Here is a 20,353-nt window from a genome sequence, read left to right as displayed (position 1 = left end):
TTATAACAATAAATAAGATGTTTAAATCTTTTGATGAAGAACAATACTTTATAAAAGAATTATTCGGCCATTTCAAATTTTCAGACAAACTTTTGGAGGTCTTCTTCAGCTGAAGCAGCTCATGTTTTGATCTTGAATTTTTCAACATTATCTTTAACATTTGCTTTATATAAATGATATTTTTTTCTATATACAATATTAAATTGTAAAGTACCGCAAATTTCAAATGCAAATTTGAGGATTAGAGCTTTTTTTATTATTTTCACCGTCTTTTCAATTGTGTGAAAGGTGATTTTCCTTACTACTGGATGTAAACAATTTGCACAGCACCAACAGTCTAAACAGCGCCCCCTGACGTCCGAGCAGTGACTAACAGCGATGCCACGCGTTGTAACATCTGTCCCGCCCGGAATTGAAACTTTGGCGCTGACGCCGTTAAGGCGCTCGTTGTTATTGCACAATCACTACCGAGCGGGCGGGACCTGCGTTTTCAAACCACAGCTCCCTCCTAGTTTCCGCCCCGTTGAAAGGCGGGTGGACAATCATTGACAAAACAAACGCACAATTGTGACGACAAAGATTTTTCTTTAAAAACAATCGAGCACAAGGAAGTAAGATCTTGTCAGAGCAGCTTAGAGAAACAGGTGAAGGCATGGACTAATATTAAACATTATTTGTGAGTAAATGACACATTAGTAATGGACCATGAATGTTTTTATACAGATGTTGTACCTTTACTGTGGCTAAGTAAAGCTAACATCATTAGCTAGCTCTTAGCTGACAATAACTTAATTCAGCAAACATGTCTTCATTCCTAGTTACTTTTCTTGGCAATCATTTAACGCTGTCTATGTGTGGTGACCACGGTCGCATCGCACCCAACCATAACGTTACGAACACATCATGCCGACGTTAGGCGTCCGGACAGTAAGTTGCTGTACGAGCTGTCAGGCACTCTGAGCTATTGCTATGAACGGTGAAACCAATCGGATACAGGTCCCGACGAAGAGGAGGCAGTCGATTGGGGAATGAAGATACAGAGATGGAGTAAACAAGGACAACATCCTCAGGTGGAGTAGCATACCTTTCTTTGGCTGTGACTCCGGATTCCTCTGATTCATCAGGTTAAGGAGACGTCACATAGGATGAGTGGACCAACGATGCCAACCGATGTGATGTCTGAAGGTCATGCAGATGTACTGGAGCCTGAGAAGGAAGCACCATCGGTGTCTCCAACAAGGCTCATAGACAGTTGTAGTCCTTCCCTGTCAAGCCTCTCCCTATCCACCCCATTCCTCTCTAATGACCACCATGACATTTTTTCATCATCGTCATCATCTTCCTTGTCATCAGCGGTGTGTTTGACTCCACCCTTGCCTCCATCTGTGGAGCTCTCGTCTGTGATGACTGATACAAAGCTCACTCTGGATGTTTACCGTGGAGGAGCGGCTGCACTGCCATTATTATGGGGGTCTATCCCAGACCAGCTAAGGGGCCTTCAGTATCTAAGACTGGGCTCTGAAGATAAACCAGGTCTGGACGATGCCCTGGATGTCCTACCCAACTTGACCAAGCTGCGCTCTCTGGCTATTCGGGGTATTTTTAATATTCATTTCATGTGGTATTATTGTGTGTTTACAGTGATTTTTTTGTAGTAATGTTCTGGTAATACTATTAATAAGAAAGCAGAAAAACATTGTTAATCTAACATACTCTTCTTTTCTTTTTTATTCAAGGACACTGTTTTTATGATTCACAAGGTGACCCCCTACCTGGCCTCCTCACCACCTTGCCTGCATCTGTTTCCTCCCTTACCCACTTGGTGTACATGGATCTTTCCTTCAACCAGCTCTCCAGTCTGCCACCCTGCCTGCTTAGCCTACCTGTGCTGTCCTCTTTGCTCCTCTGTCACAACTGCCTCTCAGATTTGCCTCCTCATATAGGCCAGCTGTCTTCCCTCACCTACCTGTCCTTGCTGGGTAATGAGCTGGTCTCCCTTCCACCCAGTGTGGGCCAGTTAAAAGCACTACAGACCCTGGATGTTTCATACAACCTCCTACAGCATGTTCCTGATGAAATTGCTTCTCTGGAGAGGCTTGTTAAGTTGGAATTGTCTAACAACAAGCTGAAGAATCTGCCAGATAGCATGGGTGAGGGTGTAAATGAAAATTAATTAATAGATTAATTATGAATTGATAGCACTTCATTTAGATTAATGCATTAAAACCCATATGAATGTTTCATTAAAAAACGTATTCCATTTTTTGTTGTTGGTCAGGATCTCTCTTCTCGCTCAGAGAGCTTGTCATCTACAGCAATGACCTGCGCTCAGTCCCCCATTGCCTGAACCAACTGCCCCTGCTGAAAATCGATTGTCGTGACAATCCTTTGGGACGACCTCCAACCCCTCCTCCACTCCCTCCTACACCTGGTGAGTAAAAACCCACAGACTTCACGCCGATTAGTAATTAAATTATTTTGTTCAACTGTTCGATGCTCTTAGAAAATACAAAGTATTATGATGGTTTTCTTACCAGATCCAGCTGAAGCTAAAGTTCCAGAGTTACACCTTGGGTTTAATCAGCACAGGTATAGTGTCACTCCTAGTATATACATAATTTCTAATCCTGTTTACTTATATTGTCAGTCAAGATTTGCCAGACTAAATTAATATTAAATATGCCATGCTCCTTTTGCTCCTTAGTTTTAGCGTTTCGTCTGCTGGGTGTCATGTGTTTCTCCCAGGGGGGGCTGAGTTGCTGTTCCCCCCGGGATGCCTGTTGACTACAAGAAGACTGGAGTGGGGTGAGAAAAGGCCAGAAAGAAAGTGGGTGTGGTTGGAGGAGCATGACATCCTCCTGAGTCGTCCTCTGGAACTTCGCCCCCATGGAATTACATTTCTAAAGGTTCACTAGTTTGGATGTATCTGTTTTGTCTATTTTGTCATTTTTTGCTATATTCATAGTAGGAATGCACTGAACATTTTTAATACCAATTTTTATGGTTATAATTTGTTTACATCACTGGAAAGTATTTGCCTAATGCTTTTTTTCTATCTTCTGTGTGGCTCCAAAAGCTGAACCTGTAGCCTACTATGACTATGGAAATATATCTAATATCTAAAATACTAAATTCATAGTGTCCCAGAACACATAAACTGAATTAAATAGTCAATACATTATTATATGCAGTAGGTCAGTATTTGGCTTTGGCAGTTCTTAGATGTGTATTCTGTTGTGAAATATGAAGTTTGTCAACTTACAAATCTGAAATGCTTACAGCCTGTGGAGGTTTGTGTACCATATCATCGGACAAAAAAAAGGGAGGTGATTGTGCGTCGATTTGACGGACAGTCATGGAGCAGTTTACCCACTGATCTAAGGAGAGGAAGTGAGAGCCATAGCAGTCATCCTGGGGGACGTCCTGCCCGGGTAAAGCAGAACCTCCCATTTAATCATGTATTAGTACAAATTGTAATTTTTACTCGAAGATAACACTTTTTTTGGACTTGTAGCTGGCGTGCTGCTCAGTGAGCCAGTTTTCCTGGTTCATGGCGGTGTCCCGACCAGTGAAGGACATGTGCTCTGTTACATCAGCTGGAGCTCTGCTAGTGTCCAGCTCTGACCCTGGAATTAAGCTCCACTTCCCTCCAGATGCAACCATGCAAGTCCGCACCATTTCTTTACAGGTACATACAGTAGTCAAAATGAGCACCACAGAAATTAACCAGATCAGTCTGTCCTCGTGGATTTGAGGGTTTGCAAAGCTTTATTTCTTTATGCCTTTGCAGGTGTTGCAGGTGTCTTTGTCAGAGGTGCAGGCTCTGTGTGGTGATGCTCAGGCCAGAGTGAGCCCTCTTCTCTGCCTCTCCCAGACTCCCAACATCAATTTTTTGCAGCCTGTCAAAGTTCAGATTCCTCTACCAGCTGGAGTCACAGGTACAGAATGTCATCCTTTTATTTATACAGTATAATATACCAGGATTTGTCAGCACACATTAACATGACTGGTTCTTATGTAGGCAATACAGTTGATATGTCCTGTTTGCATCTGCTACATGGAGACCCCACCGCCCAAAGCTGGACTGACATCACATCACAAGTGTCTCTTTACGTCACCCATTTGTATGCCGTTTTCTACATATCCCATTTTTCTTGGTAAGTTTCTGTACCACAGTACATTTGATGTACAGTTTATTTAAGTTATATACCACATTGGCTCTGTTTATACATGTACCGTACAGCCACACGGTAGTTCTACAACATTGTGTGTTTCACTACAGGTACTGGCTGTGGTACACGACTCAGCGCTGTGTTAGTGGAGCTGTCAGGAAGGTCTATCAAAGGCTAAAACAGTTTAAAGTGCAGTTTCTCGTCCTCCAGAGAAAGACCGATCCTTCACAGGTTCTGCTACAGTGTTTGCCTGCTAACAAGGTTTGTAAAGTTTGGTTTGTCAGAACTACTTGCATGAAGAGTAGTTTGAAAATCAGTTCTTTATCAGCCTTTGTATGTGATGTCTCAATATTGGCACAGTTTGGATCAAACGCTGATTTCGTCACAGCTTAAGCACTAATGCGTGATTATTATGCCTCTTGTCCAGGTGGAAGGCAGAGTGCAGTCTTTGTTAGGACAGTATGATGGACCTCAGCCTTCAGATCTGTGTGACCTGCTGGAAGGAGAACAGTTCTTTGCTGGCTTTGAAAGAGGCTTAGATATCAGCACAGGTCTAAAGTCCACTTTGACATGCTACCTTATCTTAAAGATTTTTTCTCTCAAGGTCTTGTGATTTGGCTTTAGTCTTGAACTGATCTTGTCTTTTTTCCAGACAGACCTGACTGTGTCGGGGGAAGACTCTGTTTTGTGTTTTACTCCAGTCTGAAGAATCTGAAGGAAGTGTACATCTGTCCAGCTCAGGGTGAGAAGGGGCCAGTGAGAGGACAAGTAAGGCAGCCACAAAATAATTAACTCAAGGCGCATTGTATTCTACATTTTGCAGATTAGATAGTGGTTCACATAGTGCCAGAGCAGTGTGACCTCACACGTAGAATGTTTTAGGAAGTAGCAGAGTGCAGATATCATCTGTATTTTAAAAGACAGAAAATAAAAATTGTTGACTGATTTTAACCAAAATCATCCAACAAATCCTTCCTTTATAACTTTAATGTACATACAATTACAATACTTACAATTGTTAGTAACACTGTCAAACATGTGAGACTTGCTGCCACTCGCCATTAGGGGCTGTTTGTTTTTGAGTGTGTACTGCCAGGACTTTATAAATTACGTGGATTCTGCTGCATCGGTTTACATGTACTGTAAGACTACAGTATCTATTGTTCAGACAACATGCTGAGAAACACTTTTTATCCGTTTCAGGTGTCTTTTTATAGAGGAGAGGTTCCCAGCAGTCTGCCAGAGGAAGTGGCCAGAAAGAGGAAAGGACATGATTGCCAGTGGCTCACAACTTTACCACTAAGACTTCCTGTAAGTTGAAGGGATTGTTTTTCTCCTTTAAGTCATAGAATTTGACAGATAAATCCAGAGTAATATGTGTGTCTAAGGTTATATGTTCTACCCAATTAATCTTTTAATTCAGGCTATGTGCCAAAGGTGCTTAACTTATTCTGTTTTTCTTCCTCAGGCTCTAAACTCAGACAACACTTATATCATGGATGAGGTCCAGTATCCTCCTCTGAACCTGGGTGACCCTGAGAGCGGCTATCTGACAGAAGCCAACCTGCTGTCCATCTCTCTTCAGATAGGACAGGACTGGCGTGCTATTGGCATCAATCTAGGCCTGAGCTACCAGGAACTGGACCGCATCCAGTATAAGAATAGGTAAGAATGGCATCATGTTTAGCCAAGATGACTTAACAAAATACTTTGTCCCAAGGAGGCATAACATTAATCTGTAATCTGAATGTGCACTCCTAAATCAGTGTAGATACATCTCCAGGCACTATAATGCCTTACTAACACTACACATATCTATCAAATCTTGTGTGTGGTTTAAAAGAAGGTTAATAGACCACATGCAATTTAAATGATAATAGGGGGTATTAGTAAAATCATAACTACCCAATGAAGACTTTTTTATCAACGATCCTGAAAACCTTCAAAGATCAAGGATCAAAGATTTAGAGAAATGCTTCAATTATTCTACCTGATGTAATAAACGCCTATGTTACCGCAGACAATGCCTCTAAGGGAATGAGTTGAAGTGAAATGTTACGTGACAGAAGGAAAACCGCAGTGGGAGAGAAATGGTAGAGAATGTTGTTGTTTTAATCTGCGCTGACAGCCATTACTAAGCCATCTGGGACATTGCAGGAGATTACACACACAGACTGACGCTCATCTGGCCCTCCCCCTTCTCCTCGTGCTCAGAAAACCTCTCACGACACATTGCAGTGTAAAGGCCCCGAGTACAGATACTACTGTACAGTGTATGACAGGAAGCCTGAAGAGATTTTAGATGAGGAGTGCATCCAAAAGTCATTTTAACAACTCCTATGTAAGGCACCAAATAAATATCTTTTTGTAACAGATGGTGCTTAAATGTCATATTTTGTAGAGATGCACAAATATTTATATACTGCCTATGTCTACATTTTAATTGCAGTCTGTATTGGGTAATATTGTATATATTAATGCATCATGGAAAATAAAAATGCCTGGTGTATGTTTTGCTCTCCTCCCCAGGGACAACCTGGGAGCATTGGTCCTAGACATGCTCTTCCTCTGGGCCAGGGGACAGAGCAACGAAGGACCAGGGGCAGTGTCAAGGCTGGTGGACGCTATGATGGAGAGCAGCAGGAGAGACCTGGCAGAAGAAATCCAGGACATTGTCAGCCTAGGAAGAAGGAAATATTCAGAGTCACTGAGGAGAGTGGGTCTAGAAGCAGAGAGCTCCACTGCGGGTGAACACAGCACTACATGAGCCCACGCTGGGTGCAGATGGCTGCCTCACACTTGAATAACTTGTCTGTTCACAGAGGGTCTCCATCACCTCGTCTTTCTATAGAAGAGACGAGGTGATGGAGACGATATAAATACAACATAGAAGCTGGTTGATAACGGGTGAAATGTGTGTAGGTGCTGAAAATGTTTGTTTTTCCATATCCAACTACGAGCTGTCAATATTTAAAACAATGCATTGATGATCAATTTCTGTCATTTGACTTTAAACTTCAGAATCTTCGATCATTTGTGATTACTTTCATCATAATGTTGAAGTACTGTATCATCAATTTCACAGATACTAACGTATCTTTAAACTAAAGTTTCATGGGTTGGCTTCAGTAATTTATTAACCTAGATTAATCAAAGTGGAATAATAATTTCACCATTTCTGTCTTTGGTTTTCCTTTTCTTCTGTTGATTTATTACCATGTCAGGGCACCTTTTAACAGGCTGAGTAAACAGTGACAGCTGTGTTTCTGTGCACTGAAAACGCAGGAAGAAGCCAGTTTTATGGCTTGTTGAATTTCTTCCATGTGTGCCTTTACTGCTGCAGCAAAGTGCATATCTGGATTTAAAACTTTTGTAATGTATGAATTCCCGTGGCTTTAAATAGTGGAATAAGTTAAATTGTAAAATAGAAACTCTCCTTGTGTCAGCTGCATTTTGTGGTGACTCATGCTTCTCCTCGGCCCCAATACTTCAACTCAAAGCGTCTATTTTTGGCGTCAAGGTCACGGGGACGCGAGGATCCATCTCCGCATCCTCCATCTCCACACCTCCACCGGCCACTAGCGGCCGCTGGCCACCAGGGGGCGCCGCTTCGAATCCTTCCCGCTTCTCCGCATCCTGCTCTGTCACCAGCCGGCTGCTCCGCTCCCTCCCTCCCTCCCTCCCTCCCCGCCCTGCCTGCTCTCACTCCCACCTACTCTACCTCCCTCCGCCGGGCTCCAGTGCCACTAACGCCGCTAGGTCCGCCACGGTCGCTCTGTCAGAGGATAAAAGGCTTCAATTTCCCCCTGCGACCACACCGGGACAGATACCGGGAACATCTACATGGTACGTGCGGGAGCAGTCCTGTGAACGCGGCGCCTGTCGGGTTCAGGGAAACGCGTGTTGGCCTGAAACCGTTCAAATATTACCTGTAAAGATTTACAGTGTTAGCATCACGGCGGACGCGGATGCCTGGTGGTTGAGGCAGAGGTTTTCCAGGGGTGAGCTGTTCCGTTAGCGGCATATTCCTCCCATGGGGATGTAACGGTAACGGCAGGCCGGGGAAACGGCTGCTAGCTGACGAGTAACGGGCGCGCGCGGCTCGTCATTCTGTCGGCTCGCGCCGCTGGACACAGGTGTAACGGCGGAGTCGTGTCTCGGTTCTGGTCCTATAGACACATTTATTGTTATGGCTTCTAACCACAGCCGTTACCGGGCGACTCCATTCGCTCGGGGGGGGGGCGGTGCGGCCGCCTGACGCCCGGTGTCCGCTCCGCACCGAGGGCGCCGCTCAACCTGCGGGCCGGGGCGTTGGCGGCGGGGGTAGGGCGCCCACCTCCGGCTCCACCGGTGGAGGAAAGCGAGGCTCCCCGCGTGTGGCGCAGAGCCGCGCTTCGGCTAAACATTAACGCGTGGCGCGTCCCGGGATCATAGTCCTGCACATTGGACGTTTTGAATGACAGGGAGAAAAGCACTGTGTGTCGCGATTGCCACATATTTCTCTGACGCTGGCGGTCATTGCCTCAGACTGGGACCCTTCCGTTGCAGCCTATGACGGGGTCAAGATGTGCAGTAGTGTTCCTGCAGCCTTGCAATAATTGATGAGGTGAGGTTCTTGGGTGTATGGTGGCATCCAGCACTGTTCTTTAACACTAAATACGCTTTTTGCTTTCATTTAGAATGAAACGTTGCCCTGTTGCATATTTATTTCATCTGCCTTCTACAATATTCCTTGCACATAGGTAAAATCCCAGAGGCGAGGCCTACTAAAGGTCACCGGGTGCATGTACTGAATGGAAATGATGCCAGCGTGGAAGCTACAGACCTTCAGACCAGCCACGGTGTCACAACTGCAACCAAATGCCTAAATGGTGCATTTGTCTGTCTTTCTAAGGAGAGTCGGCTCAGACTGGCATTGTTTTTTGTCCGTCGAGGCTGCAGGAAAGCTGAGATGGAGGGAACAAACAGTCGACACAAGAGAAAAGCCCCAGGTGACGGCAGAAACTGGGCCAGCAGGGACACTGGTAGTGTCACAGGAGGCTCGGAATGCTACACCACCCCATTGTGGACCGGCCGGGCTGCTCCTCAGCTTCAGGGTTCTGATCTAGAGCAGAGTAATTACGCTGGCGTACTAGATGCAACTCTAAAAAGCAGAAGTGCGTCTCTGTCATTCCACTGGCTGCAAATAGAGAGTGAGAGGCATTAGGTTTATAATCCTGATGCTGTAGGGAAGCAGGAATAGTAATCAGATTTAGCTGACGCTACAAATTTCATCCCGTGTTTCTGCAGCACCGTTGATATCCAAAAATAGACCTCATACACCGGCACGGTAACGGCGCCGCAGCAGCTGGCAAGTGTGTGAATAACTGTACACATACAGCTGTTCATATATAGACATATTTACCAATTTATTAACTGGACAGGTGCATGAGGAATATAAGAGCTTTACATTAACATGTGATTTCAGTACTTAAACTTTCTTTTCACTTGACACAGTCACATGACTCGAAAGCTGTGCTTTGTCATTTGTGCCTCACTTCCTCCTGTCGTTGCTGAACTCACTGTCATTCACTCAACAATGATCATGCGCTACTCAGTTCCACACTCAAGGACAAGGTCAATTTTGCTGTGGTCAATTTGAATGTTAGTAGTTTGCATTGGCTGTTTTGCATTGTAAATATGCTGGAGAGGATTTGTCTTTGTATTTGCAGGGTGGAATACTGCAAATCTTTGTGTGTAATAGCTAGTCAATATTGATACGTATCTAAATGTCTTTGTGGCGTTTTATTTCTTTTTTTTCATGTTGCTTGTTTGACAGTGATTTATTCATATAAAAGGCATTATTTTTTCCCTTATTGCTTTTGTTGAAATGATTAACGGGGGTCAGGACAGAGGTGTTATCTTTCTCAGTCAGTACCTGGGGCTTCTAGTAGCTCTTTAATCGTGTGTCTACTGGCTGGGTTACGTTTTAAGTTCAAGGTTCTGCATAGGAGCTGAGTTGCACAATCATTGTGTCTATTGTTTACTCATCAGCGCTTATCTGCTGTAGAGGTGCAAACTCAAAATATGACCTGTGTGTGAGTAAAAGACATTTTACTCTTGCCTGTGGATAATTTGAAATCAATTGTTTAGTGATTCATAACTAGATGAAAGTAACTCTTTCAGTCCTTTAATGCATTGAAATGTCCACAAAAATGCATTGAAAATCACTCGTAAGACATGGACTATGCAAGTTTTGCAAAAAGGAATCTTCGGTTCTCCCACAGATTTCTCACAGTTCCTGTTCTGTGCACACTGCACAGTGGGGCTAATTGTTCCACACAGACTTGAATTGTCATGAGAAGACACTGCAGCCAGGCTGTGGCTGTGGGTCAACTAAAAGTCCTGGTGCTGACACAGTTGTGTGCTGCAGATGAAGTGAAGTGGACGAGTAAAGCCAGAGGCGAGGTGGAGAAGGAGGGAGATGTCAGCTCGATAGGTGACTCGAGGAAGACTGGAGTCCTCTGTAGAACCCAAACAGTTCCCCCTCAGTCTCACTGCAGTGTTTAAAGTGTCGTAAGCGTAACCAACATGTTATGTTAAGAGGAAGCAGTCGCAGGAAATAAGGAAACAAAAGTAGCATAGAAGTCACTGGAGAAAACCATGAGGTGGATGAACAGTCAGTGGGAAATAAGTGACGGAGGTGGAAGACGGAGGTGGAAGACTGTGAAGTGTGAAGAGCTCCACAGAGACCAGGCAGGCAACTCGCTGACCTGCTCTGAACCCCCCCCTCCTCCACATCTGGAGCAGCCCATGAGGCCCTAGAGTTCCCATCCAAAGCTAACACACCAGACTGTCAGATACAGATACCAGGAACATCCATGCTGTGCTTCCTCTGAACCAGAGTTAGTTCTGCTGGGGTCATATGCACATCACCAGCAGACCCCAGCACAGATTTGAGACGGAAAGGCTTGTGTTTGCGAGTCGTGACTCGTGACTGAGGAAAACGATGGGGGAGGGCTGGTGTGGAGTAGAGAGGAGGAGGCGGGTTGCACTCGCAGAGGCAGGTTGTGATTGGTGGATTGCGGGGGTGGAGAGAAGCAAAGGGGAAATGAGAAGCATCCTTTTAAACCCGCTGTACCAAAAATAGGGAGCATCTTGGCCACACCACGTATTTCATCTGTTTGCTCTTAATTACCAGTTCAGCATACAGTGAGGAGAGCTCGCTCTATTAGAGTCCAGCTTCACAAACAGAAGCGCCTATGCATAAAACATGAGAGTTCAAGGACACACACAGATCGCGTAGAGATACATTTATTTAACAGCGAAAGCTGAAGGGAGCTGTCAGCTGCACACAGCTCTCTGCGCCAGTGGAGTAGTTTTAAGGCCTCATTTCACATCTAATAGCTGTTGGATCATACAGACGTTTTGATCAATCCAAGAAACAATTACTTGATTAATCTTGATTAGTTGTTTCATTATTTGGCCTGTCTTTCTGTCTTTTTCATACAGGTATCTTTTCAGCTTTTTCCTCTCTACCTATATTTATGCCAGTATATACTAATCATAATAAATATTAAACATCAAACAATTGCTAGAATTACTCACTATAAGACATATGCTACTGTCTTGCAATACCCAGCCCTCGCTGGTTGCTCCACTAAACAGCTGTTATTGATTATATCGGGGTATGTTTCCGTCACTTTGAGCATGTTGAAATGTGAAAGAAACATTGCTTCATTAGGACTTCTGCAATATCCTACTCATCTGGTGTGTTGGAATATGTGTGTGAATTTAAAGGACTTATTGCTTATTTTAAATTATTTGTTGACTCTTCCTTCCTCTTTCATTTCTTCACAGATATTCCCCTAACTCGAAATAGCAACTTCTTAAGAGACAAGTGGACATAACATAATCACAGCACATCATTCCAACTGGGCCACAACAAAAACAAGTAATTAACAGCAAAAGATAAGAGTGACCAGCAAGTGAATAACTAACAGCTATTGACGCTTTGACCAGCGTGGTTTGAGATAAATGGCTGACAAGCAGATCAGGTATTGTATCAGCATTGTTTTTATCTAATTCTCCATCCAGGGGTCATTCACATTAAGGTTTCTGGCTCTCTCTCCTCTGTCACTGCTCTCTTCCAGTTTGCCTGCCAAATTAATTAATGGGGGGATCGCCGGCCTGATCGGAGTGACCTGTGTGTTTCCCATTGACTTGGCCAAGACTCGCTTGCAAAACCAGCAAAATGGCTCTCGCCTTTACACCAGCATGTAAGAACACACGATATGGCTTGTCACCAGAGCTCTGGCCAGCGCATGTATTAATATGCCAACCTCTGTGTTTGTATTTCAGGTCAGACTGCCTTATTAAGACCATCAGGTCAGAGGGGTATTTTGGGATGTACAGAGGTAAGTTAGACATATCAGATCCCAAGATACTGTGACTGGTACAGGTTATTATCATACACCACATATTGTCTTTCTTTTCTTTGTGCTCCTCTTTGTTGCCCTATGTCCTTTCATCCTCCCAGGAGCTGCCGTGAACCTCACACTAGTCACGCCAGAGAAAGCCATCAAATTGGCTGCCAACGACTTCTTCAGGCATCACCTCTCTAAGGATGGGTGAGGCATGAAAGTGCTGACAGGCTGACTGACACTCACCCACTCCCCTCATTACCGCAGCGATTAACTGCTGTGTTTACCGATATGTCACCTGGCACATTAGCAGCCTCTGTTTGTCACTGAGACCTTGATTCTGCCCTCTCCTCCAACACACAGTGGCTTTGTAAAAATAGACCAGAAGCTCTGTCCAGAATCTTATTATCTATACACAGCAGTATCACGCCAATATTAGCAACCACCATCTTGTGTGCTGCATCTAAGGTCAAACACTCATTGTCCCCATTGAGAACCCCATAGATCAGCCTGAAGCTTTCTGGGGCATCTCTCTCTCTCATCTCCATGGTGACAAACATGCAGACTGATGAATGATTGACTTGTCTGGCCGAAGCACTCACCTTGTGAATTATTAATCCACCCTTGTGCCTGACATGTTGATATAGAAGGAAAGGATTAGCATCACTACCCCAGGCGGTGACAATGAGGCTGAGTAGAGATGTCTAACTGTCACACTGCAGACGGAATGAGTGCTTAAGTCTGATCTTGCTATCTTCTCTTTTTTCACAGAAAACTTACTCTGTTCAAAGAGATGCTGGCTGGGTGTGGGGCAGGAACATGTCAGGTAAGTGAGTAAGGGACTGCTTTAATTGCATCCTCCTGTTCTCCATCTGGAACTCCTGCCCTTCAGCACCGTTAGTGTCAGCTCACGTACAAACCACCGAGACTCATCTGTCTCCGCCTGCAGCTGGCATTAGGCTGACCGTGTTTAATGAGAGGTAGTAGAAAGGCAGAAAGGTGCTTGCAGCTTGTCTTTGTAGATTGTCTCTGTTATCTCTGATCTGAATGTGACCTGTAGTTTTCTGTTTCCATGAATGTTTTCTAATGACTGAAGCAGGCAATAGTCTAGATGTGAGTGGTCAGATAAGACACTGTGAGAGTGACTGAGTGTGTGCAATGAGTGAGTGAGTCAGAGCGAAACACTTGTTGTGAATGAGGGCAAAGGCTTCAAGTCTGAGGAACATGATTAGATTAAGTGTAGCAGACCTTGGATTAAGATTGCAGCCGAGAATGTGGCCATCTCACCTGTAATCCAGTTAAATGCTTACGACTATGTGGATAATAGAGAAAACACGGACTGTAACTAATGTATAGCAGACGTTTACAAGCTATCTAATAATTAAGCTACATTCTGAGTATCAAAATACATGTATTCTCATAAAGGAAAATTAAACTGATGTTTTCACCTTGTGAAGTATTCTCTGACTTCATTCTTTTTTTTTATTTAAGGTTATTGTCACAACTCCTATGGAGATGTTGAAAATCCAGCTCCAAGATGCTGGGCGAATAGGTGAGAAGTCCAAATGTGGGCTGGGACTTGTAGTGCAAACTGGAGAGACAGTGACCTCACATGGCCACGCCAGAGATCACACTGTGTTCTGCATTTTTGTCTTCATTACGTCTTCACAATGTCTGCCTATATACTCTTAACGTGTTTTATTGGGTTGTAGTTGGCTTCTGTGACATTCTTCTTCTCTTCTGCAGCTGCTCAGAGGAAGCTGATGCCAGAGACGGTGGCTGCAGGTACTGTGGAGACCAAGTCCCCGACAGCCATGCAGATCTCAAGGCAGCTGTTTAGGGAAAAGGGCATCGCCGGGCTGTATAAAGGCCTCGGTGCCACACTGCTCAGGTGAAGCAGATCTGCACCAAAGCAGACACAGTGGGAGCTTTAGAAAGCGTCTGAAGTCTCTTGTTCATGTTTTCGTAGGGATGTTCCCTTCTCTATCATCTACTTCCCCCTCTTTGCCAACCTGAATAACCTGGGCAAGAAAGACATGGACGGGCCTGCTCCGTTCTACGTGTCCTTCATATCAGGCTGCGTTGCAGGCAGCACGGCGGCCGTTGCTGTCAACCCTGTTGATGGTGAGAAATGGGATTGAACGTTGATACAGCACGGCACGCGCTGGCCTCATATTCACCTGAGCTCTGTGTGTTGCAGTGATAAAGACTAGACTGCAGTCCCTGAACAGGGGGAGCACAGAAGACACGTACAGTGGAGTGACTGACTGTATCAGGTGACCTCATTATGTCTTTGTGTGTGTGTCCTTATCTAGTGACACATAACGACTGTGGTCCTGGCTGTGTGTCAGAATCCTTAATGAGCTTTCATTTGTTCTGTAGGAAAATTATGCGTAACGAGGGTCCATCAGCCTTCCTGAAGGGAGCCTACTGTCGAGCCTTGGTCATTGCGCCTCTCTTTGGCATCGCCCAGGTGGTTTACTTCCTGGGCGTGGGTGAATTTATTCTCAGTTTCTTGCCTAAAAAAGACAACTAAGAAGCACCTCCTTTCTGCCTTTTCCCTTCCATAATGCATCACACTAACTGCGTAAGGAATCATCTCATTTCGAAAGGAGCTCTCAGTCGGTCGAAGAATGACCAATTTGTCGATTTTGTTTTAAATATGTTGTGTTGAATGTGAAATACTTGAGGAGGGAGCCTTCGTTTGCCAAGCTGCCTGTGGTGGCGCACAAAGTTCCAGTAGGCAGGCTAAGCTAGCACTCTGGAAATGAAGCCACAAGTATCATTTTTTTTCTTTTATGATTATAAACTTTATCGTATTTCTGATTATGATTGTTGAATTTACAAATCAGATGTGCTGCCCTTGGTTTGCTGCAGTTTTGCAAGTCCTTCAGCCTCTGAATGACAGAGAAGACCATTCTATAAATCACAACCCCCACCAAGCGAAATTAAATACCTACTGTAGCTTACATTTTCCACTGTTAGTGTTGGAAGAAGATTCACTAAAACACTGTCAAAGACACAGTCATTACAGATCATTATATATATATTTAGGCATAATGACTTAATTAAATAATAGTGGGGTATTGGCTTGTGTTTCAGGCACCAGGGAAGGTGCTGATATGATACTAGCACAGCCCTGTGATCTTTCCTGAGAAGCCGCATCTCTGCCTGTAAGTGGCTGTAATGAACTTAGCCGCTCAGCTGAGGAGACCTTTATCGCCTTGGCTTCTTAGGTGGATCAGGTTCCATCTGATATTTAATGCAACCACAATGGTTCCACTGTTTTGTCTCTGGGAAAGACAGCTAGGCTGAAACGATACCACGTTTGGGCATTATTCACTAGCAAACAGTAAAGTTAGTGAACCCTCAGCACAGAATCCGGAGCAATGCCTGTCATGTTTCCCTGTGAGTCAGCTGTAGTGCAGGTTTTCCTCAGACCACATGCTGATCAGTCAATTGCAGCCAAAAGTGTAGTGCGCCCTTTAGTTCCAGTCTACAGAGAGCAGGGCAGTGGCAGGTTGTTCTTCCGTGATCCACTCAGAGTTCAGATCAAAACATTAGCTGTGATCAATTGGGTTTGAAACGGATTTCTATGAATTTAAGATTGGCAGTGAGTGTTCAGTAGTGATGCTGACACATGTCCAGGCCTGGTAGGCTAAGGCCACATCGGCATGGAGCCACTAGCTTTAGCTGGAGAAGTTCAGCTCCCCTCAGATCCAGACGTAATTATCATTGTTTACAGATGCGTTTTCGTTCTCATTGTTCTTTGTCCGAACTTGAAACCAGTGGCAGGACCCAAAGAGCTAATGAAAAACGTCTTTATCGGAAAATCGCGGTGTGATTTTTACCAAACATCTCAGCTTGTTTGCTTTAGAGGTCTTGTTTGCTTTAAGCTGCTGGGAAAAGCAGCCCCGTCGTATCTTGTTTATGCATCACAACACTGAAGCCCTGTTATTGGTTTATCTTGCCGGAGATCAAGGTGACTTTGATGTGTATTATCCAATCACATTCCTTTCTTGCTCCCACTGTTCAAGCAGCTCGTCCATTGTTCTGTTGCACTGTAGACAGACGACTACGGCAACTTTTCAATGTTTTATGATTTGTGGGAGGAAGATCTATTTATCAAGATTTCTTTCTATAGGCTTTATAGCACTATATATTTGTATGTGATGTTTTTTCTGTGTCAAAGTGTCCACCTTAACTATATTGTACATATACAGATAATATGAATTTTATGTTTGTTTTGTATATGATGGCTTATTTGCACACCTACCTCTCCTGCCCCCCCCCCCCCCCCCCCCCCCCAATCCATATTGTTGTGATTTTATGTTATGATGACGTGGACATATCAAATGAACAAGCCTGTTTAACTGCGAGCATCATTTGACCCTGACTGCAGCGTAGTGATGTTGTTTTTATTATATGCAAAAGGGAACACTAGATGTAATCGGGTGCTTTTGGAGGTGCGCTGGTTAAAGTCAGCGGGTCCCTTTTTAGCCACCGCTTTATCAACTAGGACCAAAATGAAGCAACGTGCAATGATGACAGTTTCAGGCGTAACTGGCCGACAGGCGCCTGCCGACGTCACTCTGCACCTCTGACCTGTGAACGGCTGCCGTTCAGGCAGCTGTAGTATGAAGGACCAACAAGGTTCAGTGTGTGAAGCTAAAGCCACGGGTCAGGCAGGGACGACAGCACTGCTAGACGTCGAGCGGCACCTCCAGCCATGTTGACAGATGATAAACTGAGCCACAGGACCATGGGAGCAGGAACATCTGCCTGTTCTCCTGAGCTCATTTTTACAAATCACTGTTGTAGTGTTTTGAACATTCCGAGTTCCTCCTCATCGTTTATATGCTGTTGTTGTGATCATAATGCCTATTTTTTGTGTTGTTGAGATTATTGTGATGATTTTCAAACCCACTACCCCCCTGCGGTTGTTTTCAGATTCCTTTTATCCTATTACTCCTTTTTTATGCTGATTCTTGAAAATGTGTTGGGGTCTTTTTGTTTCATTCAGCTGTGAGTTTTCACTGACCTTGTGCATTTTTTGTTCTGTGCGTCTGTGTGCGTGCGTGTGCGTGGTGTAGTTGATGTGTAGTCGTTAGTGTGACACTGCAGTATTCTCTTCTTTAATTGTCAGATCGGCGCTCTGTCCCTTCCCTCCTTCTATCTGTCACACTTCTCTGCTACTCTGGCGTGCAGGTTACAGCCTGAAACACACCAAATGTATGACTTAGAGTGTATACAATCAAAGAAAGCACAAAGGATTAATAGGCACAAGGAAACAAACGGTCCACTTTGAATACTCAGAGCCAAATCAAGTGTACTCCTGCACACTTGATTTCAGTGGAAAGGACGATAGAGATTCCGTTATCAGTCTTGTATGAAAGTTTATCTATGTCTGTGAAAGCTGATCCATAGGGCTGAGACAACAGGAGAGAGTTGCTGGCTAGTTAGACACAAAATGTATATCGCCTACTTATTCTAAATGAATCAGATATAAGAATGTAACTTAAATATTATCAGATGTATTCTAACTATAGTGAAGAATTTATTACATTTTATTCTACAGAATTGTGCTTTAAACATTCACTGACGAATTCATGAACCAGCTCACGGATATGCAATAAGTAGAAGCCACAATATATACACACTAGAGAAAAAGAATAACACTTGACACAACCTGTCAATCACAACGTCACACAACACAAGAATAATGCAACTGGGAGCTTGGGGGCCTCCTGGGTCTGGGCTCTCCTCTGTTCTCTTCCTCCGAGAGGAAATGTGCATTACAGCACTTTAAAACAAGGACCGTTGCCCCATCGTCCATCAATGAAGTGTCTCTCTATGACGTAGAGGGTGTTAATGAGTATGTGTGGTAAACAAAACATTATTTACAATGCAATGGAAGAATCTATTGTGTTCCCTGTCACAATTTGCTGTTTAATAAACTGACTGTCCTTAAATTGCCTGTTGTGGTCGTCTGTGCCACTCATCACTGCATCGTTGCGATGCGTTCAGGGTCCAGTAGTCGCGTGCGACGATTAAAAAAAAAAGAAAAAAGAACCGATGCAGCTGTTTTTGACCGTGATAGTGCTGTGAAAGGCAAACAGCAGGGGGACGTGTTGGAGAGGATGACACAAGGAAGAGCGGAAGACGCCGCTGCCTCGTGGCGCCACCAGGTGTCAGTGTGGGGTCACGGTGGAGCCGCTCCCCTGCCTCCACGGGGAGTGGGCTGAGTGTCACAGTGCCACATATACTCCAGGTGTACGCACAGCTTGGGTGGCGTGGCAGTAAATCACACACACCCCTCTCGCCGCCTTAGTTCCTATATCTTGTGGCTGCGATGCTGCTTCTGCACACATGCATGTTTCTATCTTATGAGTTCTTAGATTAATAACATGTTACATCGCCTTTGATGCGAAGGCTTGGTTAATTATTAATCCTCAGTCGCCTCCCTACTGTGTATTCAACATGAGTGCTTATAGTATTAGTTACCAAGGTGCTGTTTTGCAGCATCCTGCAGTATAATTACATCATAGTACCTTCATATAACCCCCCCCCCCCTCCTCACACACACACACACACACACACACACACACACACACATTAGCTGCTGCCCTACTTGCCTGTTTACATCAAGGTCTAATTCCGGTAAGAGTCAAATTCGGTATTGAATGTTGTGTCTCTTTCATCACACTATCTACTCCAGTGTTTACACCCACAGGAGATTAGCCCAAGGTTCAGTTTACCACAATGACAAGACAGAGCTGTGAAAACGAGCAGCCGCCACTGTTCTTATGCTCATTCAAATCCCTTTCATGTGTCATGACTTAAGCTTCCACTATGAACTATTATTAGCCCATTATATGTTCAGGCAAGAGGGGAAGGATGCTGAGGAGAAGGTTCAGCACTCTGAGTTAAGCTTCAGGGAAGAAATGGTGGAAGTGAGGGGGAAATCAGGAGGTGAAGACAGTAAAGGACCATCGATGGAAGGAACAGGAGTAGGAGGAAGGCAGGGGACGGTGGTGATGTGTATATAGGTCACTAAATCAATGGGAATCAGGTTTTTGAAGGGGGTATTTATAGATACCAGTGGAGACGGATGCATCAGTGACAGGCACAATGATGCTGGGAGCGTGGGAGGGGGAACCCGGGAATAGTCCGTGGTCAAATTAGTCTGCAGAGAATTCTCCTAACAAATGGCAAAAGATTCTCAATAGTGTGCAAATAGCACGGAGCGCGGTGCAAAAACAAAACACAATCAAATGGAAATCACTGCAGGACGCTGTGAGGAAACGACCTTCCCAGCTCCATTGGCAGAACGCAAGCGAACTGTTGTGGCAACGCAAGCGCTCGCAGCATTTGCATCTGCAGCTCTGCTCATATCCTATTGAAATGTAATCTGCGATATCACAGCCCCGCGACTGAATGGGATATTAGCTTTCTATTTTGCAGGCTTGTAAGGAGAACCTGAATAGTTATTGCTTAAGCACTCAGAGCCTCTAATGTGAAGCACAATGAAAACATTACGGACCGCGTGGACGCGTTGTTGGGATTTCAGGTCAAATGTTATTAGTCGATGAGCTCGCGCTGAAACGCTTTCCATTTGAATATCGTGCATTAATTACACAGAGTCTGCTTTAACCATCGTTACCCAGTGGCGACGTCGTCACCTTGGTTTAATGCTGTAGTTTTAATAACTGTCACAGCCTGTCCCATTTATTTTATTACGCGTCGACCGGTTACTCCTGCAAGAATTCCTGTCACAAA

The 20,353-nt window shown here is 44.5% G+C and overlaps 2 protein-coding genes across 3 annotated transcripts; both read left to right on the top strand.

Annotated features, from left to right (window-relative positions):
* Window positions 1–307: 307 nt before the first annotated feature.
* pidd1 (p53-induced death domain protein 1) lies at window positions 308–7,614 on the top strand. 2 transcript variants are annotated; one of them, XM_029153465.3, is made up of 15 exons: window positions 320–1,596; window positions 1,737–2,150; window positions 2,279–2,431; window positions 2,538–2,589; window positions 2,705–2,906; window positions 3,282–3,431; window positions 3,515–3,688; window positions 3,791–3,938; window positions 4,022–4,157; window positions 4,283–4,433; window positions 4,600–4,723; window positions 4,825–4,940; window positions 5,376–5,483; window positions 5,641–5,837; window positions 6,702–7,614. In XM_029153465.3, exons 1-15 carry the CDS (start codon window positions 1,146–1,148, stop codon window positions 6,937–6,939), a joined length of 2,814 nt encoding a protein of 937 aa, XP_029009298.1. In that variant the 5' UTR covers window positions 320–1,145; the 3' UTR covers window positions 6,940–7,614. The 2 variants fall into 2 exon arrangements, 1 of the variants encoding a protein (XP_029009298.1); XR_003786185.3 differs by lacking the exon at window positions 6,702–7,614 and having other exon boundaries at window positions 308–1,596; window positions 4,825–4,914; window positions 5,641–5,671.
* A 228-nt stretch (window positions 7,615–7,842) lies between these two features.
* On the top strand, window positions 7,843–18,546 carry slc25a22a (solute carrier family 25 member 22a). Its single transcript, XM_029153466.2, has 11 exons — window positions 7,843–8,018; window positions 12,012–12,208; window positions 12,305–12,430; window positions 12,513–12,568; window positions 12,691–12,781; window positions 13,346–13,400; window positions 14,066–14,126; window positions 14,321–14,465; window positions 14,544–14,698; window positions 14,775–14,850; window positions 14,957–18,546. The coding sequence occupies exons 2-11, from the start codon at window positions 12,189–12,191 to the stop codon at window positions 15,108–15,110; spliced, it is 939 nt and encodes a 312-aa protein (XP_029009299.1). The 5' UTR covers window positions 7,843–8,018; window positions 12,012–12,188; the 3' UTR covers window positions 15,111–18,546.
* The last annotated feature ends 1,807 nt before the right edge of the window (window positions 18,547–20,353 follow it).

Source organism: Betta splendens, chromosome 6 (assembly GCF_900634795.4).
Source record: "Betta splendens chromosome 6, fBetSpl5.4, whole genome shotgun sequence".
NCBI lineage: Eukaryota > Metazoa > Chordata > Actinopteri > Anabantiformes > Osphronemidae > Betta > Betta splendens.
The sequence above is the reverse complement of the archived record's forward strand: the minus strand, read 5'-3'. Positions and strand labels throughout refer to the sequence as shown.

Bases quoted from the DNA above. Each gene is read 5' to 3' on its own strand.
- pidd1 (XM_029153465.3), top strand. From the start codon at position 1,146: ATGAGTGGACCAACGATGCCAACCGATGTGATGTCTGAAGGTCATGCA. The intron at 2,151-2,278 runs GTGAGGGTGTAA...GTTGTTGGTCAG, and splicing joins GAATCTGCCAGATAGCATGG to GATCTCTCTTCTCGCTCAGA. The intron at 5,484-5,640 runs GTAAGTTGAAGG...TTTCTTCCTCAG, and splicing joins CTTTACCACTAAGACTTCCT to GCTCTAAACTCAGACAACAC.
- slc25a22a (XM_029153466.2), top strand. From the start codon at position 12,189: ATGGCTGACAAGCAGATCAG. The intron at 14,699-14,774 runs GTGAGAAATGGG...TGTGTGTTGCAG, and splicing joins TGCTGTCAACCCTGTTGATG to TGATAAAGACTAGACTGCAG. The intron at 14,851-14,956 runs GTGACCTCATTA...TTTGTTCTGTAG, and splicing joins GGAGTGACTGACTGTATCAG to GAAAATTATGCGTAACGAGG.